Source organism: Leucoraja erinacea, chromosome 18, assembly GCF_028641065.1.
Source record: "Leucoraja erinacea ecotype New England chromosome 18, Leri_hhj_1, whole genome shotgun sequence".
NCBI lineage: Eukaryota > Metazoa > Chordata > Chondrichthyes > Rajiformes > Rajidae > Leucoraja > Leucoraja erinaceus.
The window spans coordinates 30,486,695-30,499,181 of NC_073394.1; the positions used below are offsets into that span (position 1 = coordinate 30,486,695).

Below are 12,487 nucleotides of genomic sequence, written 5' to 3' on the forward strand. Positions count from 1 at the left end.
AACCCTTCTTCAGACTTGACTTGAACTTGGCCAAGAGGAACCTTTGACACAAATTCACAAAGCTGTCTCCCTCATTTTGGAAGAAGGACACAGGCCAAGGGACCACAGTGACACCATTATCTTCAAGAAAGGAGACAAACCCAATTGCATTAATTTCAGGCAGGTCTCCTCATTGCCTGCTCTATGGAAAGTTATCACAAGAGTCTCCTCATACCTTTCCTTCCAGTAGCCAAAGTGCTGCTCCCCCTCCCCATATTGCAGTGTGGATTCTATCCATCAAGAGGCATGGTGGGTTTGATCTTCACTGTACAACTCCACCAAGATATGCAGGGAGCTGTATCAACAACTAATCATCAGCTTTTTCAACTTTACAAAAAACTTCTATTCAGTCAACCGAGGGACACAATGATAAATTATCGCCCTCAGAAATGTGTTTGCTGCATGAAACCATGAAAGTATTGAGCACAGATGATGCTTATGGGTGTACACATCCAGAGGCCAAGCTCTAGATTTTAATCAATTCATTGAAGCACATTAGCAAGTGTTTTTTTTAAACTGGGTAAGTGTGTGGGGGCGGGGGGTGGGGAAACTTTTAAAATCTTTCCCCTGCACGGAGAACCCGACCTTTTCTGTGTCGGGTCTCCGTTGTCGTTGGGGCCTAGCACCGTGGAGCGGCCTCCAACCGGAACGACCTGGGGCTCCAGTCACGGAGCTGTGAACTTACTTACCATCATGGAGCTGGCCGAGTTCGGAGCGGGAGGAGCTGTGGTGGTGCGCTGCTGCACCGCGACCCCAGAGATTTGGAGGCTCCAACCGCTGGCCCGGTGGACGGTGACACCGGGAGCCCGCGGGTCTCCGTTGGGGGACCGCTTTTCGGGGCTTCCGCAACGGCGACTTCTCCCGCCCGAGTTGCGGGGTTGAAAATTACTTGGAGTGGGGCCTTACATCGCCCAGCGCGGCTTTAAATGGCCGCGGGACTTGCTAGGCCGGGGGCTCCAACACCAAGACCCGGAGCGTGGCCTTGCATCACCCGGCGCGGTTTTAATGGCCGCGGGACACTTACCATCGCCCGCCCGAGAGCTTTAACTCTGACATCGGGAGGAGAATGAGGAGTGTAGGGGAGAGATAAGACTTTGCCTTCCATCACAGTGAGGAGGAGATTCACTGTGATGGATGTTTGTGTAAATTGTGTTGTGTCTTGGTTCTTTTTCTTGTGTGTATGACTGCAGAAACCAAATTTCGTTTGAACCTCAATGAGGTTCAAATGACAACAAATAAATGGTATCATTGTATCATTATATCAAGTTGGTTACAGATGAGGGTAATCTCTATTATAAATGGAACAGTGTTAGTTTTGCGCCAACAAAAAGTTAGATCGAGGAATACTTGACTTCAAGTACATTTTCCTACGGAAATTGTTTTTCCAATGGGATTTTGGTAATTATATATAATAGAGTTGGAGGGTACATCATGAGGTATGAAAGGCCACAAATAGGTTCTAGGAGAATAATCATTGTGGGTTATACTGAAATCAAACATCGTGAATGCATTGTTAAATAAATGAGTATAGACCTTGTATGGAGACTGAAACACCCCTGACGATCATATAAAGATAAATGATGTGCAGGAAGGAACTGTAGATGCTGGTTTACATTTAAGATAAACACAAAATGCTAACTCAGCGGGACAGGTAGCATCTCTGGGAAGAAGAACATTGTAGTTATGACTATGGGCTGGATATAACAGGATTGATCTGTTTGGAACATAGCAGACTGCGGGAGGCAACTGAGATGCATATGATTATGAGAATCTGACAAAAAATAAATAAGAAGACCATATTTACCTTAGTTGTGGGGTCAAAACCAAATGGCATAGTCAGAAAATAATTGGGGAATGGAGTAGAGAGAAGATGAAAAATTATTTTATCAACATGGGAGTGTTACGGGTCTGGCTCTTTCTGCCTGAATGGGCGTGAAGACAGAAACCCTTATTATTTAAACAAAACTTGGATATTCATCAGAAGAACCATGATCTGAAGCAGCACCATAGACTTGTGTGTAAGGTGGGATTAGATTGGTCAGCTCTTTTACAATCAGCATGACAGATTAAAAGGCTCCCAGTTTTTAAACCAGTGGAATTCCTGAATGTCATACAAGGACTAATATATTTATTTTGCAGCATTTGATGTAGAACAAGGCAGCCTCTGTAAATTAAAGACTAATTAACTCCCATGTGTTATACAGAGTCTAACAGAGCTACCGAGTATTACATTGGGACTAACGTTCGCCAACATACGATACACCAAAGTACTGAAAAGAGGTCACCCAGCTCAAACCAGCTCTTTCTGCAGATGCTGTCTGACTTGCTAACTGCTTCCAGTATTTTCAGTTTTTAATTAATTAAAACAAGGTTCCCCTTGCATATTACATTAAAGCTAACAGCCCTTACACACTTTACAGTGACTAAAAACTTGAAAAGCAAAATGCCACTGATGCTGGAAATCAGACATATGGACAGAGTAGGGATATACAGAGGGTCAGGTAGCATCTTTGGAGAGAGAAACACAGTTAACTCTGCAGCTTGATGACCTTTCTTTAGAATTGGAAAAGTGAGTGAATAAGTGTATTTTAAATTCTAGAGATGAGAAGTGATTGAAAAAACTATGATTGGTGGTGACACACAAACTGTTTGCTAAATTTCCTACAATAGAAAAGGGGAACGCACATGAAAATATAATTATGTGGCCTTAAAGTGAGAGAAGGCAAGGGAGACGTTTTGGGTTGAGACCCTTCTTCAGGTCTCTTCATAAATAGAAGTGTTCCCTTTCTATCGTTGTACAAGGAGGATATATCTTGTGAATAAAGGGGAAATTTGTACCAGAACTTCCATTACTAGATCACTGATTAAATGGTATCAAACATGATCAATTCTTGTGACATGAAACCGGGGACATGTCAGACACCTCAGAACAATAAAGGCACCATTTCCCTGGCTCATTTAAGTTTCACATTTAGCCAGGCATGTCTCTTTAAAAGTGACACCTGCTCTGCTCATTCATTGAGTGCATCACACCACCCACTCTGTATTGAAACTTTTTCCTGAACAAAAAAACCTTCTCCCTGCAGTGAAAATGCACCTTGACCCTCTGATGAATTTATGTAAATAGTGAACTTGACTTATTGAGCGATAACTCCTTTTGTTTTTCATTCGCCTTTGAGTTCAACCCACAAGATTACATGAGGTCAAACTGCCAGGAAGCTGAACTTCATTATTTATTTGGATAATTTGTAAATTTAAAAGCGTATTCAATACCGTTACTGTGGGAGCCAAGTTTTCACAGTGCCCGGCTATCTGTGAAATCAGGGCAGTGCAAATTCCATCATAAAAACCCATTATACCAGCAATGCATCAATGGACTGAGCAAAGTCAAGACAGGATTCATTGTAAAAGAGTCAGGACCGCATATTTCAACTTATTCCTTCAGTAATGGGCTCTTACAGGGATTGAGTTCAGTACTGGAGATGAAAACGAAGTGAACACGATCATCACCAGGGCTGAAATGGAACAAAGCCTTGCGTTCTCAATAAAGAATATCAAAACATAGAATTATATAGAATGTAAAGCACAGAAGCAGGTCATTTGGTCAATTTCCACATAGAAATGTAGCAATCAATCGTTAGCAATAGACCTGACAGAAGAATTTTACGCAAATTCGGGCCATCTACAGCAACAAAAACAAATGTCACCATTTGGCTCGTGATTTTAGAAATGAGACATTAATTTGAATTTGAGGATGACAGCTTCACTTCGGGTTGTAGTTCCCGGGGGCAGTAGTGAACTGATATTGTTTACAACGAGAGGTTCCATAGATCACTGTGGAATAGAAACAATTCTCAGGCATGAGAATCCTGAGATTCTGTACGATGTATTATGCAAGTGGAGAAAACAAAGAAAACTCAAAACGGTAGTTTCTTGTTCAAAACAATTCCAGACTGGATCTCGGCAGAAAACAGTTCAGTGATTGGTGCCCAAATTGTTAGTCAAAAATCAGAGAACTCCTTCAAACCTGATAAATATTCTATACTTACTTACTAAACCACTAATGATTTTTTTTAATCCAAAGAAGGAATTAACCTATTAGGCATTACAAGCAACAACCATTTTAGCAAAGGGAAATCAATTACATTTTCTACACATAGAACTGGTGATGTCTACTTCTTTATGTGGCCAATTTCTGATTTAGCTTTGTTTAGAGATACTGCGCGGAAACAGGCCCTTCAGCCCACCGAGTCCGTGCCAACCAGCGATTCCCACATACTAACACTATCCTCCACACACTAGGGACAATTTACATTTACACTGAGCCAATTAGCCTACAAACCTGTATGTCTTTGGAGTGGGGGAGGAAACCGGAGCTTCCTGGAGAAATCCCACATAAGTCACGGGGAGAACATACAATCTCCATACAGACATGCACCCGTGGTCAGGATTGAACCCTGGTCTCTGGTGCTGTAAGACAGCAACTCTACTGCTACGCCACTGTGCTGCCGTAACTCTTTTTTTCCCCACAGTATTGAAGTGTTTTTATTTTTTATTAAAATGTATTACTTCCCTCTGAAATAGTTGTCAATGACATCCTTGGCTTGCGAGACCTTGCCATAATCCTTGACAACCACACAGCTGCAACCCGCAACCATCAGAGGTTATGCTTGGTCTATTTTGCATAGGCCAACCCACTCACCGAGTTTCATGTTGTCATCAACCTTAATCAGGTTGATTTGATAGTCAGCACAGAGTGCCTCCACCAACTTACCATATTGGGTCTCATCACAGTAGCTTGCCACAACACGCAAGTTGGGCTTACCGTTTATCCCGCAGCCTCCCGGAAACAACAACACTGGCCATCGTAGATGGATGCTATTTTCAGCACCTCCTGAAGTACAGTATTGACATCCATGATGCAGCAAGATGACAGAGCGAACTTCCAGCTATCTATTTATTAATAACAGAGCTAATAACTCACTTTTACCAACTATCCATACTCACAATTACAAAACTCAATCAAGTCAAGTCAAGAGAGCTTATTGTCATGTGTCCCAAATAGGACAATGACATTCTTGTGTTGCTGCAGCACACCAGGATATTGTAGTCATACAGATCAGATCAGTGTGTCCATATACCATAAAATATATATATACACACATAAACAGATAAAGTGCAATAGGCTGTTATAGTTCAGAATTTGTTTGAAGTTGTGTTTTATGGTCTGATGGCTGTGGGGAAGCAGCTGTTCCTGAACCTGAATGTTGCAGATTTCAGGCTCCTGTACCTTCTATCTGATGGCAGCGGAGATATGAGTGTGTGGCCAGGATGTAGTGGTTTCTTGATGATGCTGGCAGCCTTTTTGAGGCAGCAACTGCGATAGATCCCCTCGATGGTAGGGAGGTCAGAGCCGATGATGGACTGGGCAGTGGTTACAACTTTTTGCAGCCTTTTCTGCTCCTGGATGCTCAGGTTGCTGTACCAAGTCACGATGCAACCGGTCCGCATGTTCTCTACATGACCCATAATAAAGACTGGATCTGTTGTGGGGAGGTCCAAACATTGATCTTCATAGATCTACAGCACCAGTAAACTTTATTCATTCCTCGAGCTATCAACATTGTGTTTATTCCAGCCCCAATCATCAGTCTGCATTGACCCAGTCAGTTATGGATCAGCACTCACCAATAGATCCCTTCATCTGTCAGTGCCTTTTCAACTTTTTATTTCCTGTTTTTTTCTAGGATCGAACTGTGCAAATTGGATGCTGCATTTTCAACATTGTAACAAAATATAAATTACAAATACTTGTATTGTTTTTTATAAAGCTGGGAGATATTCTGTGGCAAACAAGTACTGCATAAATGCAAATTATCCCCATTAAAACATCTCAGATTATTCAATTGATATTCCATCCATCTCCATGCATACATACTATCAAACATCTCTATCAGTTTCAAGCACCTGACTCAAATAAAGCTTCTCATCCAGGGATCTGCCACATTTCCTGATCAAAGCACCACTGAAGGAGCCAAACAAATTACCTACAAGATAGCCATACTGAAATTCAAAACCTGTCTCTCTGGTCCTCTGCTCTGGAATATCTTCCAAAAACATCTTTACTTCTCCACCTCTCTCTGGTCTATTCAAATACTTATCACTGTTATCAGAATCATCTTGACCAATTCATGAGAGAGTTTATTCGTCCGTTGCATTGGATATGAACTGGAACAATGACGTTCTTGCTTGCTACAACTTTACGGACACACTAAAAACAATTCCAACAATAAATTATCAGTTATTCTAAGTAAACAAGGCCGTGATAATGTAAAAACTAAAGCATGTAGTACAATGACTGTAGTGCTTCTGAAGAGTTGTGTCCTTGAAGTAGAGTTGCGGTTAGGATTGTAGAGGGTGGTTTAAAAAAACTGATGGTTCAGGGGAAGAAGTAGAAATAAGGAACTGCAGATGCTAATTAATACACAAAAGGACACAAAATGCTGGAGTAACCCAGCAGGTCAGGCAGCATCTCTGGAGAACATGGATAGGTGACGTTTCGGGCGGAGACCCTTCTTCAGACCGGTTGATGGAAAGGAGCTGTTCTTGAATCTAAGGATGCAGCAAGAAGAGAGATGAGGTGGTGATATGAGATACTTTCCTGAGGCAATGCTTCCTGCAGATCTCTGCAATGGCAGAGTGGTCTGTAACCACGACGGACCAAGCAATGTTAGATGGATCTACCTACCAGTTTCAACAGCCTCCTTCACTCTTGAACATTTTAATTTCTCAAGCAGGCCATGATACAACTAGTTAACCGGTGACATGCCAAATCCCCTTAAAACCTCTGAGTAAGTAGAAACTTTAGCGAGGTTTCTTCGTGATAGCATCAAGATCACGCACTCTCAGGAAATTGAAGCTATCAACTCTCTCCACCTCTGCCTCGGCAATGAAGGCACGTTCATGATGTCTCAGCTTTCCCTTCCATTAAGTCAACAATCAGCTAACTGGCCTTGCTGACATTGAGATCACAATCGTTGTTTTGGTACCACTCCGTCAGATTGTCGATCTCCCTCCTGTATTCTGACTCATCGTTATTCAACCAACATGATAATGGATTGACCAGTGCGATGAAATGGAATGTCTTTTCTGAGCATTGTCATTCTTCAAATACTCTACCTCAGAGTTGTGGCTGATGTACATTCATGTCTGAGATAGATGGGAAATTCAGTGGGATCAAAGGCTATGGAGTCTAGGCCAAAAATCTGAGATCCTATTGAATGGAGGGGCACACATGTGGCCTCACTTACTTCAATTTTTGAAGCACCTGGTAACTCATCCATTAGCAACATTGTGATGTTTATAACATTAAATGCTATATGTGTATGTCATTCATATTTTGTTTTGTCCTGCTGGCTGCTTTCATGCAACCTCTTCAAAAAAGCCAGTGAAGGAGAACCAAGATGCAACTGGAATACATAAAATAAGGGCCTGGAGAGGTTTGAGAATGGCAGAAATGACTGGCTAGAGTTTTATAGCTGAATTATGTGCATCACATACCACCACTGGTTGCTTGCAAGTAGGTGCCCATAGTCTGATTGATTTTGACCTGTTGCAACAACAATAACAAGTTTTCCCTCAGATATAATAGCACAAGAAGTAGAAAACCCTCACCCATGCATTCTGTCAATTACCCAGCCCCACTGCTGATGCATCCTCTTGTCAATTCATGCACTCCTCTGAAAAGCTCTGCACAAGTCTAGTGGATGCACTGTGTGCTGCCTGTACAAGCCATACTTAACATGCCCATTTACGTCAATCCTCGGCCCAATTCCCTGAGACAACCGAACACAGGAGCCCACTCCAGAGTCGCTTGTTCACCCGATTAGTGCATTTTCCCTACGTGATGTTTATTGTTAGTAATTATATAAAAAACACTGAACCTCAGGTGCCCTGAAAGTGAGCTTGGCGTTGGAAAAGTGTGGTGCTTACGGGTACCCGACTGCTTGCAATGATAGACCAATGTGGAAGGTGCTTGCCTGGGGGGGGGGGGGGGGGGAAGCTCATTAAAGGACATACATTAATGAAAAAAACAAAATCATTAACAGTTGCTTCTGAAAGCCAGAGCTTGATGTACAATCAAACAAAACGAGGAGGTTCTGCCAGTTGCTTTCAAACACATTTGATCTTCAGGGATAAAACAGATGCCAGAGCTTTCATACGATGTGGTTCCACTAAATAAATGAAGCTGTGTTCCAATACTAAAGGGAAATGCTGCGGCAACGATTTCAGTCATTAGAGCAGAAAGGTATTGGAGGAGTAGGTCATCCCTTTGAATGCGACTTTTGCTCAAAGCTAGAAACAGTAAAGAAGCACTAACAGTGATAGGAGTGTGAGAAATGGAGATAACAAGGCTGAAATCTACACCGATCAGCAATGTTTCATTTTTATTCATGTGGTTTATGCCTCAATTTACGTTTGGTTCCATTGATGAGAATTAACAAGAAAAGTGATGTGACCTCAATGACTGGTCTCCCACCTGCATGGATGTAGGTGAACATTTTAAAAGCAAAGACTAGAAAGTTGGGGATTGGGCATCCTCACTTCAAAAATATTGAAACAAAGTTGATTTCATCAAACATCGAGAATTCCACTCAAATACCAAGACCCTACTGACCACCAAGACACATTTCTAAACTAATCCTATCCCAAACCCTTTCTTTCTTTCCACATTTGCATCAACTGTTCCTCTCACAGATTTGACTACTCATCTCCACACTAGGAGCAATTAATCGAATAATCTGTAGTTTTTGGAGGTGAGAGGACACGGAAACCCTGAGGGGAAAGATACACATTCACAGAGTGGGAACGTGCAAACACGTTGGTGGGTCAGGATTCCACTCAGGTTTCATGGAGTTGAGGCAGCAGCACTACACGTTGTGCCACGGAACTGCCCTTTGAGGCACATTTAAAATGTTATTCACAGTACACTGGAGTACCAGTTCATTCGAGGTATAATTGAAACTATGACGCCCACCACATCTCTGCTTGTCTCCAGAAACAAGATCGGACTTTGTATTTATACCACAACTCAATGATTCAATGAAACTTTATTGTTACATGTACCTAGGTAGAGCGAAATGCTTTATTTTGTATACAACTCAGTAAAATCACAGACCTTACTTAGGCATTGCACAAGTACCGCCACGTTTCCGATGCCGACAAAGCTACAAAAGTTTTACCTGCTGCTGCTGCACATGACAGCAGGCAGTCCCCCGCTGGGTCCCCCTTCATTCTAGACGGCCCTATGTCAGGTGCCCCCTTTGTTCTTGGCGGCCCCCCTCCGGGTCTCCCCTTTTAAAGAACTCTTAAGAACAACAGTGCCCTGGAATGTCACGAGCATGTAGAAGATATAATATAAATGCAACTTTCTTCACTTGCTTTATCTCAATCACATGGAAAGCACGTGCCAGTAATGCCAACATTAATGTACATATTGCTCGGCTTCTTGAAATGTTGAAACTTGAAATATGTGGGTGTAAATGACAGAATGTAAGCTGACCTCCTCCTCTAGTCTCTCTTCATAATTCCCGTTCCTTTCAAAACATTTCGCTGACTGAACTACTTCCAATCTTCCACAGATACACAAAATGCTGGAGGAACTCAGCGGGACAGGCAGCATCTCTGGAGAAGAGGAATAGGTGATGTTTCGCGTCTAATCTTGCAGTCTTATTTTGAAATATATAAATTCTGTAGTTGAGGAAATTTTATGGACCAATCTGCTTGCCATGATTAATTAAGATCAAATGCTAATAGAAGCTTGCACCATTTTGAAAGTGTATCTTTTCAGTTTGTTGCCTCAGCTGTAGTTAGGCAGACAGATGAGCAGCTGAAAGAGGAGGCAGTGTCAATGGTGAGGCCGCATTTGGAGTATTGTATCCATTTTTGGTCACCTTCCTATATGAAGAATGTCATTAAGCTGGAAAGAGTACAGAGAAAACTTAGAAAGATGTTGCCAGGACTCAAGGGCTTGGGTTATAGTAAGAGATTGGGCAAACTAGGACTTTATTCTTTGAAGCATAGGAGGCCAAGGGATGATCTTATAGATCTTATCATGAAGGGGATTGAAGGTGAATGCAGAGTCTTTTACCTAGGGTAGGAGAATCAAGAACCAGAGGACATAGGTGTAAGATGAGAGAATAAAGATTAAAAAATAGGAACCTGAGGAGCAACTTTTTCTCTCAGAAGGTGATGAGTACATGGAATGAGCGACCAGAGAAGGAAGTTGAGGAAGGTACAATAACAATATTTAAAAGACACTTGGATAGATACATGGATAGGAAAAGTTTAGAGGGATATGGACCAAATGTGGCAAATGGGACTAGCTTAGATGAGGCATCTTGGTTGACAGAGACGAGTTGGGAATAAGGGTCTATTTATGTGCTGTGTGACTCTATCACCCTATGATGATAATACAAAGTCAAAGTCAAAGTCAAAGTAGCCTTTATTGTCATTCAGACCTTTCGGTCTGAACAAAATGCTGTTGCCTTGCAGTCATACATATAATAAAAATGACAAAAACACACAATAAACACAAATTTAACATCCACCACAGTGAGTTCACCAGGCACCTCCTCACTGTGATGGAAGGCAAAAATCTTAAAGTCCTTGTCTCTTCCCTCCTTGTTCTCCCTCTGCTCCGAGGCGACCTGTGAGCTCCCGACGTTCTCGTCCACCGTTCACCTCCGATGCCGGGTCGCCGCCGCCGCCGCTGCCGCCGGAACGCCACAGCTCCGATGTTGCGGCTGGAACGCCACAGCCCCGATGTTGCCGCCGGAATGCCACAGCCCCGATGTTGCGGCTGGAACGCCACAGCCCCGATGTTGCGGCCGGAACGCCACAGCCCCGATGTTGCGGCTGGAACGCCACAGCCCCGATGTTGCGGCCGGAATGCCACAGCCCCGATGTTGCCGCCGGAACGCCACAGCTCCGATGTTGCGGCTGGAACGCTGCCCCAGCTCCGAGGCCGCCAACTCCGCCATTAGGCCTCGGCGTAGACGGAGACGGACACGGGGGATACGACAAGAGAAGTCACATCCCCCGAAGGAAGAGACCAAAAACACGTTTCTCCCCCCCACCCCCCACACCCATACACAACATAATAAAATAAAACCAAAAATCAACTAAAACAGGACAAAAGAACAACAAAAAAAAAGAAAAAAACAAACGGACTGCAGGCGAGCCGCAGCTGCTAAGGCAGCGCCGCCATCTTATGTCTGTATTTCAAATGCCTTCATTTACTGATCAGCCATTATCTGTGACTCATTTGCTGGTTCATCATTTCCAGTGAAAATCATAAAATAATCAACTTTCAAACTACAGTTTTCTTATCCGATTTCTAGTGATAAAAAAGCTTGTACAAACAAAACGTGCAAATGTAAATACATGAAAAATAGTTTCCTGTATAGAGCCATTTACCCTTAAGTGACCACATTTCTTTAAGCTTATCAATTACTCGTTTTCTGTGCAGCTTTTAAATCCATTACAGTCAATTTACTGACATTCCTGTGATGAGCTCCCAGTGCAGAGACAATGTGGTCAGTAACACTCATACTACATAAACAGAACTAATTCCCTGAGAACAGGAACTTGCTAGCTACATAATGGAAGGTGGAATAATGCACGGATGCTCAATCATGTAGACGCCAAAGTATACACGTTAATCTTCCAAATTCCACCATCAGTGCCAGAGCTACAACGTGGATTAACACTGCATAAATAAAAGTAGCGCTGTTAACTCCATGTCCATGTTTAAATTGTGGGCGATTCATCACTTTTAAATGAAATGATTCATTTGCCTATGACTAAGATGTAGTTGCAACAGAATCTCAGGTCATTTCATTGTTAGGCCCTTACCTTGACATTGTTGCCGGCTGAGCTGCCGATGGACCCTGCGTCGTGGACGGTTTGGACGTTGGCTTAAAGTCAGCTGCTGTGGTATTCGATCGATGTACACTGACTACCTTTGCATCTGTCCTGCAGCATTGAAGAGAGACACAGGTTACAATTCAGTACAATCCTTCAACATACTCTTACATACTCTTCTCGTTACCTGACAATTCACAACATGTACTGTGAATCCTTTATTCGTGGAGGTCCAGTGCAATGTATTTAGTCCCATAGATTCTGGCCATAAATTGTGAGGTGCCTAGCACTGGTGATTTACAATATTGTTCCTTTAATTTGTGGACTTTGACCACTGTACAATCTACTTTGGATTCCTGGAGTGTACTTTTAATCAGTGGATACCCTATGCTGTGCTGTTTGGCAATGAATTTCTAGAGATATACTCTTAATTAATTAATTCCACCAGAGTACCATTTATTATTGGATTTTTCAGTGCTGTGTCATTAATTTGATTCCCAGTGATGTATATTTAATTTGTGGA

The 12,487-nt window shown here is 42.5% G+C and overlaps 1 protein-coding gene and 1 pseudogene across 1 annotated transcript in view; both read right to left on the bottom strand.

The window, feature by feature from the left end:
* Nucleotides 1–12,487, bottom strand: part of dgkza (diacylglycerol kinase, zeta a) — a 263,694-nt gene that overhangs the window by 75,606 nt on the left and 175,601 nt on the right. Inside the window, exon 30 of the mRNA XM_055649718.1 lies at nucleotides 11,956–12,075. Within this exon, the coding sequence (XP_055505693.1) occupies nucleotides 11,956–12,075 (120 nt within the window). The remainder of the gene's footprint in view (nucleotides 1–11,955; nucleotides 12,076–12,487) is intronic.
* On the bottom strand, nucleotides 21–4,969 carry LOC129705867 (40S ribosomal protein S12-like; annotated as a pseudogene).